The following is an 18,049-nucleotide window of genomic DNA, read 5'->3' on the forward strand; positions in this document are numbered from 1 at the left end:
GTAAATTCAAGATGATTATGTGTATATAAATCCATATATTCTATACCAGAGCCCCAAATGATTAAACTTTTTAAATAATATAAAATGAGTGAGGCAGCGTCAAATGTTCATTTTTGAAGATAGAAGCATGATGCCATCGAATTGCCATGAAAAAGCAAAATTTTTTAATGAATATAAAAGAGAAAACCACAGAATCCGGCTCGAAGGACCAAAAATGTAGATTTTTTATTTTTATACTGAAATAACTATTCTTTTATGAAATTTAACTTATATTTATTGAACTTGCATCAACTGCTAGTATATTCAACTAAAATAAGATGAATATGTGTGGGAATACCCCATTTAGAGTTCAAATAATAAAAGAAACAGTGGCTATGAAGACACAACAAAATAAAGATACATTTAGTATGGTTAAGAAAATCCTGAAAGGTAGAGGTGGAAAAGGGAACGATGTTTAGATATACAGAAGGATAGAAAAAAGCGAAATTTATCCATAAATATACAAAAAGACCACAGAATCCGGCTCGAAGGACCAAATTTGTAGGTTTTTCGATTTGTATACTGTACTAACTGTTTCTTTTTTTTTAAACTTTGCTTATATTTATTGAAATTGCATCAACTGCTATTATATTTAACTGAAATAAAATGAATATGTGTTTATATATCGAGTTATTCCATACCAGAACCAAATAAAGAGATTTTTTAAATAATATAATATCGATTGAGGCATCGTAAAATGGTCATATTTCAAGAAATAAGCATCGTCTCATCATATTACCATAGAAAAAGCAAATTTTCTTCATAAATATAAAAAAAAACCACAGAATCCGGCTCGAAGGACCAAATACGTAAATGTAGAGGTGAAAAAATGGAACGATGTTTAGATATACAGAAGGATAGAAAAAATCGAAATTTACCCATAAATATACAAAAAGACCACAGAATCCGGCTCGAAAGACCAAATACCTAAATGTTTTCGATTTGTATATTGAAATAACTGTTCTTCTATGAAACTTCGCCTATATTTGTTGAACTCGCATCAACTGCTAGTATTTGTAACTAAAATAAGATGAATGTATGTAGAAATACCCCATTTAGAGTTCAAATAATAGAGGAAACAATGAAGAGGAAGACACTATAAAATAAAGATACATTCAGCATACAATATGATTAAGAAAATCCTGAAAGGTAGAGGTGAAAAAGGGAACGATGTTTAGATATACAGAAGGATAGAAAAAATCGAAATTTATCCATAAATATACAAAAAGACCACAGAATCCGGCTCGAAAGACCAAATACGTAAATGTTTTCGATTTGTATATTGAAATAACTGTTCTTCTATGAAACTTCGCCTATATTTGTTGAACTCGCATCAACTGCTAGTATTTTTAACTAAAATAAGATAAATGTGTGTAGAAATACCCCATTTAGAGTTCAAATAATAGAGGAAACAATGAAGAGGAAGACACTATAAAATAAAGATACATTCAGCATACAATATGATTAAGAAAATCCTGAAAGGTAGAGGTGAAACAGGGAACGATGTTTAGATATACAGAAGGATAGAAAAAATCGAAATTTACCCATAAATATACAAAAAGACCACAGAATCCGGCTCGAAAGACCAAATACGTAAATGTTTTCGATTTGTATATTGAAATAACTGTTCTTCTATGAAACTTCGCCTATATTTGTTGAACTCGCATCAACTGCTAGTATTTGTAACTAAAATAAGATGAATGTATGTAGAAATACCCCATTTAGAGTTCAAATAATAAAGGAAACAATGAAGAGGAAGACACTATAAAATAAAGATACATTCAGCATACAATATGGTTCAGAAAATTCTGAAAGATAAGGTGATGGAAAAGAAAACTATGTTTAGATATACTGGAAGATAGGAAACGCTGTCCTCTCCTCAGTATAAAATTTTAGATGAACCCAGACGTTGACTAGACAAATCTGGTGTGACAATTCACGTAATCTTTTCACTTTGGCGAGATTTTGGCAGTTTACTGCGCCTACAATTTTTTTTTCCATTTATATAACACGAAGAATAAATTTATCATTAAATAAATTCGCCGATGAAACCGGATCTGTTTCATAAAAAAGTTTACATAAAAAATTTTTTGTCTAGAACGGATGTACGCATTTCCTTCAAGCTTCTTTTCGTTATAAAGATAACGGGACGCCATCATTTCCTTTAGAAAGTCTCTTGTTTAATATTGTCAGATTACTGTACCGAGAGCTTAAAACTTTACCCGTATTCCAAGCCATTCATCCCTTAATTTTAAGAGAAACAAGTTTAAGTACTTAACCTTCTCGGCTGATATAAGTGAGAAACCCGGCAACTTCAACATTTGTTAGAATATATTATAAATGAACTAGAGACCCAACCCCGATTACGAACAGGTGTAATTTGTAAAGTGAGCTCCGAATTCATTTTCTACGCAATTTAAATACCAATCAAGAATCTGGTCGATTAGTATCTAACTAGGAATAGGAATTCCACTTGCTGTATCACTAGATCTACTCCTGTTCTAACCAGTTTTCATCTTTCCGAATCTATCCTTCAGTCCTCTTTCTGCTGGGGTATTTGGCTACCTTGAATATCCTGTCAGGTGGATAATTTCCTTGGATCCTACCAGGACGTATCAAAAAGACGATTGGTAGAGAAATTTTGTGTTGACCAACAAGCATTCAAAGCTCGGGGATTAAGTGAAATTATACAAGGTATACATCAGCTTATTCTAGTGAAATTTTCGCTCTCAAAATCCCTCAAACAAGAGAGGAAGAACAAAAATCAAAGAATATCTGCAATTAAGTTTTTTCTTCTAACAGCAGCTTCTACATTTTTTTGGATCTATATAATTGTAACCTTTGACTGTTTCGATGATTTCGTTGTAGCTCTAGTCAGCGATAAACAAGTGGAATTCGTTTAATGAACAATTTCCAGTTGACAGTATGCCATTTTCAGTCTATTGTCATATCATTCAATATATGTCGCATAAGCGATTTTCATTTAAAATTCTGTATATTGTGCATGCCTCGTATTTCGACGAAATGAATAGGTTCCAATTCACAATTAATTCCCAACAAATACCGTGATTTATACGAACTAGACTGATTTGTTAAATACTCGTACACATTTTATTCATTCCCTCGTAAATAAATCGTTTCACACCGAGTTTGTAATTACTTTAACCGGTTTTGAATTTCGTCGATCGTTTTGCTACAAGTAATATTTTGATAAATCAACTTTCTTGTTGTTAATCATCAGTTATTTGACATTTAAAAGTGTTGATTTGCTAAAAGGCAGTATAATACGGCTCGAAGGACCAGAAATGTGTTTATTTTCGATTTGAGGGCTGTATTAACTGTTTTTATATCAAACTTAACTTATATTTTTTGAACTATGAATAACTGCTAGTATATTAAACTGAAACAAGATGAATATCTGTATAAATACCCAATTAATTCTGTGGCTAAGCTAGATAATGTTTTTTTTGTAATAAATTTCGTTTCATATTGACTGATACGTTGATAAGCATTCAACTTCTAATGAGAAAGTATAAAGGATATAAAAATAACAAAACTTCTATATAAATATGAAAAAATTATAACATAATCCGGCTCGAAAGACCAAATAAGTGTTTGTTTTTGATTTGAGGGCTGAATGAACTGTTTTTATTATCAAACTTCACTTATATTTTTTGAACTATGAATAACTGCTAGTATATTAGACTGAAACAAGATGAATATCTGTATAAATACCCAATTAATTCTGTGGATAAGCTAGATAATGATTTTTTTTATTGAATTTCCTTTCATATTAGCTGATACGCTGGTAAACGCTAAACTTCTAATAAGAAAGTATAATAGCTATTAAAATAGCAAAATTTCTACATAAATATGTAAAAACTAGAGCATAATCCGGCTCGAAGGACCAAAATGTGTTTGTTTTTGATTTGAGGGCTGAATGAACTGTTTTTATTATCAAACTTCACTTATATTTTTTGAACTATGAATAACTGCTAGTATATTAAACTGAAACAAGATGAATATCTGTATAAATACCCAATTTATTCTGTGGCTAAGCTAGATAATGATTTTTTTTATTGAATTTCCTTTCATATTAGCTGATACGCTGGTAAACGCTAAACTTCTAATAAGAAAGTATAATAGCTATTAAAATAGCAAAATTTCTACATAAATATGTAAAAACTAGAGCATAATCCGGCTCGAAGGACCAAAATGTGTTTGTTTTTGATTTGAGGGCTGAATGAACTGTTTTTATTATCAAACTTCACTTATATTTTTTGAACTATGAATAACTGCTAGTATATTAAACTAAAATAAGATGAATATATGTATAAATACCCAATTTATTTTGTGAGTAAGCTAGATAATGATTTTTTTTATTGAATTTCCTTTCATATTGGCTGATACGATGATAAACGCTAAACTTCCAATAAGAAAGTATAATAGCTATTAAAATAGCAAAATTTCTACATAAATATGTAAAAACTAGAGCATAATCCGGCTCGAAGGACCAAAATGTGTTTGTTTTTCATTTGAGGGCTGAATGAACTGTTTTCATTATCAAACTTCACTTATATTTTTTGAACTATGAATAACTGCTAGTATATTAAACTGAAACAAGATGAATATCTGTATAAATACCCAATTTATTCTGTGGCTAAGCTAGATAATGATTTTTTTTATTGAATTTCCTTTCATATTGGCTGATACGCTGGTAAACGCTAAACTTCTAATAAGAAAGTATAATAGCTATTAAAATAGCAAAATTTCTACATAAATATGTAAAAACTAGAGCATAATCCGGCTCGAAGGACCAAAATGTGTTTGTTTTTGATTTGAGGGCTGAATGAACTGTTTTTATTATCAAACTTCACTTATATTTTTTGAACTATGAATAACTGCTAGTATATTAAACTAAAATAAGATGAATATATGTATAAATACCCAATTTATTTTGTGAGTAAGCTAGATAATGATTTTTTTTATTGAATTTCCTTTCATATTGGCTGATACGATGATAAACGCTAAACTTCCAATAAGAAAGTATAATAGCTATTAAAATAGCAAAATTTCTACATAAATATGTAAAAACTAGAGCATAATCCGGCTCGAAGGACCAAAATGTGTTTGTTTTTCATTTGAGGGCTGAATGAACTGTTTTCATTATCAAACTTCACTTATATTTTTTGAACTATGAATAACTGCTAGTATATTAAACTGAAACAAGATGAATATCTGTATAAATACCCAATTTATTCTGTGGCTAAGCTAGATAATGATTTTTTTTATTGAATTTCCTTTCATATTGGCTGATACGCTGGTAAACGCTAAACTTCTAATAAGAAAGTATAATAGCTATTAAAATAGCAAAATTTCTACATAAATATGTAAAAACTAGAGCATAATCCGGCTCGAAGGACCAAAATGTGTTTGTTTTTGATTTGAGGGCTGAATGAACTGTTTTTATTATCAAACTTCACTTATATTTTTTGAACTATGAATAACTGCTAGTATATTAAACTAAAATAAGATGAATATATGTATAAATACCCAATTTATTCTGTGGCTAAGCTAGATAATGATTTTTTTTATTGAATTTCCTTTCATATTGGCTGATACGCTGATAAACGCTAAACTTCTAATAAGAAAGTATAATAGCTATTAAAATAGCAAAATTTCTACATAAATATGTAAAAACTAGAGCATAATCCGGCTCGAAGGACCAAAATGTGTTTGTTTTTGATTTAAGGGCTGAATGAACTGTTTTTATTATCAAACTTCACTTATATTTTTTGAACTATGAATAACTACTAGTATATTAAACTAAAACAAGATGAATATCTGTATAAATACCCAATTTATTCTGTGGCTAAGCTAGATAATGATTTTTTTTTAATAAATTTCGTTTCATATTGACTGATACGTTGATAAGTATTCGACTTCTAATGAGAAAGTATAAAGGATATAAAAATAACAAAACTTCTATATAAATATGAAAAAATTATAACATAATCCGGCTCGAAGGACCAAATATGTGTTTGTTTTCGATTTGAGGTGTGTATCAACTGTTTTTATTATCAAACTTCACTTATATTTTTTGAACTATGAATAACTGCTAGTATATTAAACTGAAACAAGATGAATATCTGTATAAATACCCAATTTATTTTGTGGGTAAGCTAGATAATGATTTTTTTTGATAAATTTCGTTTCATTTTGGCTGATACGTTGATAAGCATTCAACTTCTAATGAGAAAGTATAATGGATATTAAAATAGCAAAATTTCTACATAAATATGTAAAAACTAGAGCATAATCCGGCTCGAAGGACCAAAATGTGTTTGTTTTTGATTTGAGAGCTGAATGAACTGTTTTTATTATCAAACTTTACTTATATTTTTTGAACTATGATTAACTGCTAGTATATTAAACTAAAATGAGATAAATATATGTATAAATACACAATTTATTGTGTGACTAAGCTGTGTAATAAGATTTTTTTGATTTAATTTCAATTTCATATTGGCTTATACGTTGATAAACCCAAAACTTCTAATGAAAAAATATAATGGATATAAAAATAGCAAAACTTCTATATAAATATGAAAAAATTATAACATTATCCGGCTCGAAGGACCAAATATGGGAATGTTTCGTTTTACAGAATGTACTAACTCTTTTTTCATCAAACTTTGCTCATATCCATATTCATTCATCCATATTTTTTCTGTGTCTGAGCTAAATTATGGGATTTTTTTATTTACTATTGATTCATATTAGCTTCGACCCCGTCAACTATTCAATTTTCAAGGGAGAAGCATCATGTTACCGAATGGCTATAAAAAAGGCAAAATTTGTTCATAAATATACAAGAAAATAGATAATCCGGTTCGAAGGACCAAATATGTGGATTTCTTCTGTTGACAGACTGTACTAACTAATTTTTTATCAAAAGTTGCTTATATTTATTGAGTTATCATTAACTGCTAATATAACCAACTGAAATAAGATAAATTGACGTACAGAAAACAAAACTTCATGAATATAAAAGTAGATATAAGATAATCCGGCTCGAAGGACCAAATATATCCGATTAGCAGCTTTTTTATCAAAATTTCCTTATACTTATTTAACTATGATCAACTTCTAGTATATTCAACTGAGAAACTACTCGGCTGGGACGTCGTCAAGAGGTTGTGTCTTGAAGGGAAAGCACCACGTCATCGATTAGCAATAAAAAACAAAATTTCCCCATAAATATAAAGACCTAAATAAAACATCATTTATATTTAAAAGAAAAAACCTTTATTCATTGATTTCAACTGAAAATCAAGAACATTTATTGAAAAATAACATTAACAAGTTTTTATTACAAAGTTCCAACCAATCTAGAGACTGTTACTGTATTTTACGCAACTCTTGGCATTTGCCTCGCTCGATTACAGGCATGGAGAAATTTCCGTTCAATTTAGCTTCTTGTTGCGCCTTTGAATAGCCCTGAAAAGGTCCAAATTTGCTGTTTGATACTAGTGGTGGGTGACTATTCTCAAGAGGGTTGCACAGAATATAGGCCAGTTCGTAAACAAACAATATGAAATAATTATGAGGTTATGTTAGTATTATTCTTCCAAAATTAAAATATTAATTATTATAGATCATATTTCAACATTGCCAGACTGAAAGTAGTATAGAGATTGAGGTACTTGAAAGAATGAGGTTATATCAACATATGATGTTACTTATAGTTTTATCCACTAAAATAAGTTGAAATATTTTTCAATTTGTATTACCGAATATCTTTATTGAGTAACTAACCTCAAAATATGTTCAAAATTATGTTTAACGAGCTGATATTTGCCAATCTAGTAGCTCTGAACAAAGACAAGTAAGTTCTTTCAAATGAGAACTAATAAAGGAGTTTCTGAAAAGTTTTGACAAGCAATTTGTTTAAATAAAAAACCCAAAAGAAACTATCTTACTATCTGACGTTAAACCCCATACAAAAACCGATGTTTCCTCGGATGGTTTCGGGTATATCCGACATGTGAAGTATTTCTGGCGATTTTTCGCGTTGATGCTCCTTCGCTACACTTGATTCAAATATGGATACAACGTGATTTCCTTTTGTCGAGATATCATGTCACCATGCGACTATTATTTATTTGATCCATTAAAAGAGGTTTATACTTGAACCACCCTCCGAATCCAAAGAAACTGACATTTCAATAACTATTTAACTGCGTTAAACGCCATACAAAAACTGATGTTGCTTCGGATGGATTCGGATATATACACAATAAACATTGACAAGTGAAGTATTTCTGGCGATTTTTCGAGTTTATCACCTTCTTAATTCAATTGTTTTTCGAGATTTATTCATTCATACATTAATATATTTGTTGATTTTTCTTGTGTTGATTTTATAGTGAACCTTTCATGGTTTTTTCTTTTTAAATCAATGTTTTTCATAAACATAATAACTTAACACTGACAACCAGTAACCAATTAATTTATCACTCTCTGGAATTAGAAATATATAGTACATTTTCCGATCTAAGAAAGACGTGAAATGTCATGTAATTTGACGTAAACGTTCCACGTAGACGGGACTAAAATAGTGGAATATTCTCTCGAGACTTACCCAACGTTTCAATAGATAAAGTGTCTTTCTCTATATATTTCTAGTTTTCTCATATTTTAGTTAGTAACATCATATTTTCTCCTCCAGTTCGATATATCTCAAACATATAAAATAAATCATATAATCAAATTTCATTTTTTTTTTAATTCAACAAGTGATTAAGCTGTTCAAACAGTCGTCCTATTGCGACAAGGCCAGAGTTAGCGATAATCATAAGTCAATTTGCTGTTGCCATAGTTTACTGTCGAGAAACTGGTAACCATGAGAAAAATATGCGCATCCGAAAGAGATGATCGATTCATTGACGAGAAGTCGGGTTTTCAATGGTGTTCAAGTACAACAAGAGCGCAGAGAAACGCGAGGAGTTGCTGTGGCTGAACAGTTAGAAGAAGACTTAAAGCAGCTAATCGTGAGCCAAAAATACCAGCTACTTACCTCAAATTAATTCTAGAATACGTTTAATGGAGTAAATAACAATGGGGATCCGTTCTTTTCTTGGACGAAAGCAGAAGGTATCTGTATGGTAGTTATAGAAGAAAACGAGCTTATAGTCGACTTGGAGAGGGTTTCGTGCAGTGTTGCATAAAGAAAAACTTGGATTTCAGAAGAGTTTCTTGGATGGTTTGAACGGGAATTTCAATGGAATCTAAAACAGAGTTGATTTTTATTGAAATTGATGATGAAGCGTCTGGTTCGTAAAAAGTAGATTAACCTAGCTGCAGATTATTCAATGGTTAGTTGAGGAACTATTCTAACTCTAAATGCAGCATATCTTGAAACATTTCTAACGGTTAGTGATGTTATTCTTACATTTCAAGCTTCAGCTGATTCTTATTGAAGTTGAATTCTTCCTAGGACACAGTTGACTAATTTATTCCAAGTATCTTGGCAATATATGATTTACAACAATTTTTTTATGTTCCAGGTTCATTCCAAGAATTCATTTCAAACGGTACCACACTAGGAAAAAAAGATAACGATGATCCGACGGCGCATTGTCCTTCAAAGCGCAGCGCTGAGGAAACCGAAGCCGCTCACGATCTTCTCTCCTTATCCCAAAGTCTGCCACCTCTACCGGCGCCTAGCGTTGTCATGATACATCATACCGTAACTCCCGACAACGATCCTCCGAGTCCGAAACATAATTATCGACCTACGTCACCGGAAACTACCGTACGCCAAGTAAAACCGGAACCAATAGAAAAACGACACGTATCTGTGATCCAACATGCTCCAGTTTCGCAACCCACACAACCTGTGATAGTACCCCAACAAGTAGTACTACCGTGCTACACTGCTTCGCCTATAGTATACGTGGTACAAGTACCGGCGACGGCGCCTACCCCGCCGATATCCGAATGTTCTTCGGACGTGGAAAACGTGCAGTTGTGTACAATGGAAAGGCTACATCAAGACGTCGCCGTGGTACAAGAGCAAACCGATGATATTATTATACTTCCGCTATCGCCGGAACCGGAAACTTCGGATCAGAATAACGGTAGAACGACGGTAGCTGCGTCTCATATGAATATACCCGATAGGCGGAAAAAGAAGAATAAAATGTGTAATAAGAATCGAGGAGAATCGAATGAATCGATCGAGAATTCGGGGAACGAATTTGTTTTCGAAACTAGTAATACAAAGACGGTAAGTGGAATTTTGACTTCTCTACCACAATTTATATAAAAAATTATTTATTTAATAGTTTCTTATCGTTAAAAATTTCTTCTACGTTGACTAGAGATAACAGAAAAATCTATAACTAGTTGATGAGAAGCTTCCTTTTCCTTTTGATAAAATCTGCAATTTCCAATAAATCTAGTCTCAATATTTTTTTCCTACGGCGGTAATCTTCTACAAAAACGCTAGTGAAGAAATGTACTACAGGTTTATTAAATCTATCAGTACTAAAGTTTCCAATAAACTCACTGGAAGGGTAATTATCTTCCGAAAATTTCCTTCTTCTAGAATTCTTTTTTGTAGATTAATTTTTCTACACAAAAGAAAGGTTTTGAAGCAAGTTCTAGGGATGCTTTTCAGAAAAATATTTTGGTCTTCCTGTTTCCCTAATGACCTTACAGCTCTTGCAATATTTCCAGGCCACAAACAAACACCCGACATTGTAGGGAATAGATGGTACTGCTTGGTGGCAATACTTGATATCAAGAACGTTCTTAATTTCTCTAAATGGGATTGTATATCAAGAGACTTCAGCAACATGAACGTACCAAGATACCTGCCGAAGATGGTGTCAAGTGACTTCTATGGTAGTACCTAGGAATATGACACCATGACCGGTCCAAAAGAGTACAGGATCTCTGGAGGGGTACCATAAACACATACACATAACATAGTAGGGAATAGATGGTACTGCTTGGTGGCAATACTTGATATCAAGAATGCTCTCAATTTTGCTAAATGGAATTGTATATGGAGAGATCTAAGCAATAAAAATGGACCGAAATACCTGCTGGAGATGATGTCAAGCTACTTATGTGGTAGTATCCATGAAAATGACACCAAGACCGGTCCAAAACTTTACAGGATCTCTGGAGGGGTACCACAAACAAACACACACCCGACATTGTAGGAGATAGATGGTACTGCTTGGTGGCGATACTTGATATCAAGAACGCTCTCAATTTTGCTAAATGGGATTGTATATCGAGAGACTTCAGCGACATTAACGTACCGAAATACTTGCTGGAGATGATGTCAAGCTACTTATGTGGTAGTATCCAAGAAAACGACACCAATACCGGTCCAAAAAAGTACAGAATCTCTGGAGGGGTACCACACACAAACACACACCCCACATTGTAGGAAATAGATGGTACTGCTTGGTGGCAATACTTGATATCAAGAACGCTTTCAATTTTGCTAAATGGAATTGTATATGGAGAGATCTAAGCAACAAAAACGTACCGAAATACCTGCTGGAGATGATGTCAAGCTACTTATGTGGTAGTATCCATGAAAATGACTCCAAGACCGGTCCAAAAGTGTACAGGAGGGAGGGAGGGGAACTCAATCAAACTTAGTGATCCAATGCTTTTTACTAGTATAAAGCAGCTGGAAACGAGCACACAACACATCGGTGCGCATGAAATACCATCTAAGCGTTTTATTTTCTATCTTTGTGTAATGATGGACGATCGGGTTAACTACAATCAGCAAGTAAAACATTTTAGCGACAAAGCGACGAAGGTCAATCAGTATCAACAGCAGAAAAAAGAAGGAACTACTATCATCTGCAGTAACCTTTATGGGAGGAAGGTAATTGAGAATTGCAAGTGCTTTCCGCACTGTGTCTCAAGATGCGATGTGTATGCTGCTTATAAGCTTCCTTGCTGAAAAGAAAAATGCACTCTACCGGTGAAAAGTTTATAAAGAATTAACCCAAGCAGTATTCACGTGTGAAGAGCGCAAAACAGCCCATAACCAAGACAAAAACAGAGGAATTCCTCGGAAAATGACCGAAGGAATTATTGTCTTATTCCATAAATATCCACCTTGGTGAACTATGAGCATTATCACTTGACGCGGATGATATCAGGATATGGATACTTCCTGGAATACCTGTATCGTTTTAAACACGACACATTTCCCAAATGTCCATCTTGTTTCGGTGCAAATGAAGATGCTGGGCATGTACTTTTTGTTTTGAGTCATCACGCAGTACTTGGGAAGCTTCTTCGTCCAGAAACCTCGGTGTCTATCAAGCACTCACCATAGAAGTACCTTTTTGCAACTAAGATTCTCAAAAAATTTGTTTAAAATGGAACGTGCAGCTTAAAGGTTGAAGAAACAGAAGCTGTGGACTACAAGAACCTGAAGGAAGAGGATGATTACTAGATCATCTTCCCGGGAATTATTCCTTGAGGGTAGTGACGCGGGGAAAATAGGGATCGAATATTTATAGTTCGTTCATTTCTTTTGGTTACAATTTTGTTTCATACTTTTTTTATTTACAGAAATTCTATAAAGTGGTTGAAGATGACGAAGATCAAGAAATAGACGTAGAAACCACAACAGACGATCTACAAAAAAACCGTTACGTTTGCGTGGAATGCGGTAAGCAATACGCCACGTCGAGCAATCTTTCGAGACACAAACAAACCCACAGAAGTCTAGATTCCCAATCGGCTAAAAAATGTATGACGTGCGGTAAAGCTTACGTCAGCATGCCAGCTTTAGCGATGCACCTGCTCACACACAAATTGGCGCACAGTTGCGACATATGCGGTAAGCAATTTTCACGTCCTTGGCTACTCCAAGGTCATTTGAGATCGCACACCGGCGAAAAACCGTACGGTTGCGCGCATTGCGGTAAAGCTTTCGCAGATAGATCGAATTTGAGAGCGCACATGCAAACGCATTCGAACGATAAGAATTATAGTTGTAATAAATGTCATAAAACGTTCGCGTTGAAATCTTATCTAAATAAACATCTCGAATCTTCTTGTACGATGTGGGATTCGAAAACGCAACGGTATAAAAGGACTGTACACGCTGAAACGCAAACTTTCGCCATTACCGTCGACTAAACTTGTACGTTTCGTACTTTTTTATAAGTTCTTATGATATTTTGAAAGATATTGAACAATCTATTGAGATTTTAATAACCAAAAAAGTTTTTTTTCCAAATTAAAACATTAGACTTAGAGTGTATGCTAACTAAAACTCAATTGTGTTAAAAATGCTCAATCACACACCATTTTTTGCAACTTTACCTACATTTATTCCCTATATTGGACTAAAACAGTAGTGGAAGTAATTTATATGTATAACAAAATTAAAAGCAATAAGGTTTGGTAAAGAAGACTGTGAAATGTGCCTTGCGAAGTGGCTATAGCCACTAAAATTGATGATAGAATAGGAAAATTGAAGAACAAGACTCATTTTCATCGATTTGAAACACTGATACGAAATTAGAATCAAAGAAAATTCGTAAAAGAAACTGAAGAGGAAAATATAGTTTTTAATTTCATCATGTAGATCCATTTATAGTTCGACAAACACAATAATTTATGAACCATCGTTATTCGGGAATACCCAAGGCTGCTAAAAATCGAGATACGAGGTTTGTATGAAAAGTTTCCGACCTAACAAAGAAGCAAAACTTCTTTTGAGTCTATACAGTAACCAAGTTCGTGCTGGTCCAGGAGACAGGGTTTTGTTACCGCCCTTCATTTATATTTGCTGCTAACTCTACGCACCAACTGACCTCTGGGGGTGCGCGTATGGTGGTGAGAACGAGAATTAATTGGGTGTCGTCAACTATGTCGGATTAGAAAGTAAGTCCAGTGAAAGCACGATGATACCAACTTCATTTAAAGTTATAGTAAGTTTTGTGCCTTCTATCTTTGTTTTAAACATTTATAAATAGTTAAATTTTTGTTTCTACAACGTTTTATGTTGGTATGCAAGGTTTTTCAAGTTCTCTTTTTTAAATATTCATGAACTTTTATGTGTGGATATTCCTTTTCAAATATAAGCTGTTGGTTTTCTCTTCAAAAAATGTTCTGATGATAAATTTTGTTTTACAATTGAAACTTTGAGGTTAAGAACTACTATAGAGTCGTTAGCACCAGATCTAGTGAATATGTTCAGTGGTTAATCAATCCACTTAAGTATAATAGAGTGCGTTCCCCTAGTGTAACATTATTGTCTTTTTTTATTGCTTTTGGTATTTTTTTTTGTTGATTCTCCCTCTACATCATCAAGCAATTGGGCTTTTTTGAATTATTTTGCATGAACGGCGTCAATATTCGTTCGAATGCACTTTTGATTCTAGGTAAGTGCATACCAAATGTGCTTCTTCATTGCAGATTAGCCACTTTCTATATTATAATATCTTAGATTGAGTTTGGAAACTGTTGAAACAAATCTTGTATAATGATTTAAGTCACAAGGGACTGTCAAGTTTATAGAAAGAAAATGAGAAATTGCCTAAGAAAATGTCTATTTTTTTTCTAAAAGAAGCGGGCCTCACATCAACCCTTTCAAATATTATCTGCTAGTTTTCTCTTCAAAAAATGCGTTTTTGTATACGATAATCTTCTGAACAACTCTCGTATAATGATTTAAGTCACAAGGGGCTGTCCAATTTATAAAAAGAAAATGAGGCATTGCCTAATAAAGTCTATTTTTTTTTCTAAAAGAAGCGGGCCTGACATCAACCCTTTTAAATATTATCCGCTAGTTTTCTCTTCAAAAAAAGCGTTTTTGTATACGATAATCTTCTAAACAACTCTCGTATAGTGACTAAAGTCACAAGAGACTGTCCAGTTTATAGAAAGAAAATGAGGAATTGCCTAAATAAGTGTCTATTTTTTTTTTCTAAAAGAAGCAGCCCTGACATCAATCCTTTCAAATATTATCTGCTGGTTTTCTCTTAAAAAAATGCGTTTTTGTATACGATAATCTTCTAAACAACTCTCGTATAGTGACTTAAGTCACAAAAGACTGTCCAGTTTATAGAAAGAAAATGAGGAATTGCCTAAATAAGTGTCTATTTTTTTTTTCTAAAAGAAGCAGCCCTGACATCAATCCTTTCAAATATTATCTGCTGGTTTTCTCTTAAAAAAATGCGTTTTTGTATACGATAATCTTCTAAACAACTCTCGTATAGTGACTAAAGTCACAAGAGACTGTCCAGTTTATAGAAAGAAAATGAGGAATTGCCTAAGTAAGTGTCTATTTTTTTTTCTAAAAGAAGCAGCCCTGACATCAATCCTTTCAAATATTATCTGCTGGTTTTCTCTTAAAAAAATGCGTTTTTGTATACGATAATCTTCTAAACAACTCTCGTATAGTGACTAAAGTCACAAGAGACTGTCCAGTTTATAGAAAGAAAATGAGGAATTGCCTAAATAAGTGTCTATTTTTTTTTTTCTAAAAGAAGCAGCCCTGACATCAATCCTTTCAAATATTATCTGCTGGTTTTCTCTTAAAAAAATGCGTTTTTGTATACGATAATCTTCTAAACAACTCTCGTATAGTGACTTAAGTCACAAAAGACTGTCCAGTTTATAGAAAGAAAATGAGGAATTGCCTAAATAAGTGTCTATTTTTTTTTTCTAAAAGAAGCAGCCCTGACATCAATCCTTTCAAATATTATCTGCTGGTTTTCTCTTAAAAAAATGCGTTTTTGTATACGATAATCTTCTAAACAACTCTCGTATAGTGACTTAAGTCACAAAAGACTGTCCAGTTTATAGAAAGAAAATGAGGAATTGCCTAAGTAAGTGTCTATTTTTTTTTCTAAAAGAAGCGGGCCTGACATGAACCCTTTCAAATATTATCTGCTAGTTTTCTCTTTAAAAAATGCGTTTTTGTATACGATAATCTTCTAAACAACTCTCGTATAATGACTTAAGTCACAAGAGACTGTCAAGTTTATAAAAAGAAAATGAGAAATTGCCTAAGAAAGTGAAGTAAGAAGCGGATTGAAGAAAGATATTAATTATATGGTAGAAATTATTACTAGCTTGTCATTACACCCTATTTATTCGATTTATACAAAAAAATATCGTTTGGTAATTGGAAACTTGATAGTTTGTTCAATATTAAACGAGGTGTGATGAAAAAATTATTTTATTAAACAATAATATTCCAAAAATTTTCCTTCAATGTTTTCATCAATTTTTGATGATCGTGATGACGTTTCGAGTATTATTCATCCTCAATCGATTGATTTAAACTTTCAAATTTCTTATATAACTTAACACTTTCAATATTACTCATAAAAAAAAATTCTGTAAAAGGAACCGGAACTGGAAGTTGAAATTTGTATAAAGATATGACGTATAAAGGATATTTTGGAAACACACCTCGTATTTTGTTTTTGTTAATAGTGACCAATATAAAAAATATATAAATTTCGTATCTTTTAGATTCGTAGAACATTTTATATATCTAACAATAAAAAATAAAATCTCGCTTCGTATTTCTACTAGATTGATACTGTTTTTAGACGTCCAAACAAGTGAATAATACGTATCGATAAATCTGCATTGTAATAAAATGGTTTTCATTGAATTTCAATCAGTTTTGCTCTGTTGCAACTTAAAATTTTGGATATAGAGCACAATTTTATCCAAGAAACCAATTGACAATCTTCGCTTCTCCATTATACACTCCCACCCTTTGGAAATAAAGACTATTCCATGCAAAGAAACTCTCCTCTCTTTTTTCCCAAAACCCATTCGAGGAAATTAAGAAAACTATTTCGTGTGGCTTAATTTCGAAATCAATGTGCTGAAGCTCAGCTGCTTTTATATCTAACACCAAATTTTTCCGAAATTTAAAGTACAATTTTTGCAATGAAAGGTTTTCCCGAACTGGGCAAATAGTCTGCGGTAAATTGCAAATTCATCTTACGTGCTACCAACTGAAGCAACGAGCAAAGGAGCTGATGAGGTTTTCTAGTAATCATCATCCAAGGAGGGACCCTTCTATATTTGTACGACTCACTGAAACCCTTTCACTTCGAAGTTTCTTCACTTGATTTGAATTTTTTATGTTTGTTCCTCATTCTTTGATCTCTTTGGTTCACGTGGTTTTGTCATCGACCAATTTCTCTCATTTGAAAATCCGTAAGATTGTTTCTACATACCAAACTCGTGATTAGTACAAGGTCCATTATATTTATTTTTTATATTTGGTCACGATTTTACCAAAAATATGTTTCAGTATGCCAAAAATGCTCAGAATTTTCGTTTAATTTCTTTTAGCAAATGACAACATTAACACAGTTACAATAAACTTTTTCTGTTAATTGATGACTCAGAAAATTATGTTTTGCTAGATGCTAGATGCTACGATTTGCCATTTAAATTATGAAAAAATATGAAATTTGACAATATGACAAATTATAAGAAAATAGAAGACATCAAATCACTTCTAGCGCAGGACCTGATTGTAACTTCAAAACGCTGATCCTTCTGGTGTTGAAACCCCATATGTGAAGATTTTGGGTCAACCCCAGTTCCTGCGAAGTTTCTGTACACCATCAGAGCTTTCCATAATTTTCCAGATGAGATTAGTATCCAGGGTTAATGCTAGATATTTCCACAATGTTTTCCACTCCGTAGGTTAGAAATTGTGTTGAGTTTTGTCTTCTTAGTGAAGATGACCACGTAGGGATTGACATTCACTCCCACCGAGCGACTCCACGTTCTTGTATAGTCGAGTTTTTTTCAAATTATTATTGGTTCAATCAATTTAATCAATTATATATTTTCCATTTTGCTTCATAATCTTTTGGCATCTTTCTTCATCAAGATTTGTGAGCATTTGACCAATTAAAGATTTCTGCAAATAGTTTTCCACGAGTTGCCGAAGATGTGTTTATTATCATGG

At 32.7% G+C, this 18,049-nt stretch overlaps 1 protein-coding gene across 1 annotated transcript; it reads left to right on the forward strand.

The window, feature by feature from the left end:
• Positions 1 to 317: 317 nt before the first annotated feature.
• Positions 318 to 16,418, forward strand: LOC130447099 (zinc finger protein 62 homolog). Its single transcript, XM_056783756.1, has 3 exons — positions 318 to 429; positions 9,609 to 10,330; positions 12,658 to 16,418. The coding sequence occupies exons 1-3, from the start codon at positions 318 to 320 to the stop codon at positions 13,228 to 13,230; spliced, it is 1,407 nt and encodes a 468-aa protein (XP_056639734.1). The 3' UTR covers positions 13,231 to 16,418.
• Positions 16,419 to 18,049: the final 1,631 nt, after the last annotated feature.

This window comes from Diorhabda sublineata, chromosome 7 (genome assembly GCF_026230105.1).
Source record: "Diorhabda sublineata isolate icDioSubl1.1 chromosome 7, icDioSubl1.1, whole genome shotgun sequence".
Taxonomy (NCBI): domain Eukaryota; kingdom Metazoa; phylum Arthropoda; class Insecta; order Coleoptera; family Chrysomelidae; genus Diorhabda; species Diorhabda sublineata.

Coding starts and splice junctions, on each gene's coding strand:
- LOC130447099 (XM_056783756.1), top strand. CDS start 318: ATGAATATGTGTGGGAATACCCCATTTAGAGTTCAAATAATAAAAGAA. Junction 430..9,608: donor GGTTAAGAAAATCCTGAAAG/GTAGAGGTGGAA, acceptor TTTATGTTCCAG/GTTCATTCCAAGAATTCATT. Junction 10,331..12,657: donor AAACTAGTAATACAAAGACG/GTAAGTGGAATT, acceptor TTTTATTTACAG/AAATTCTATAAAGTGGTTGA.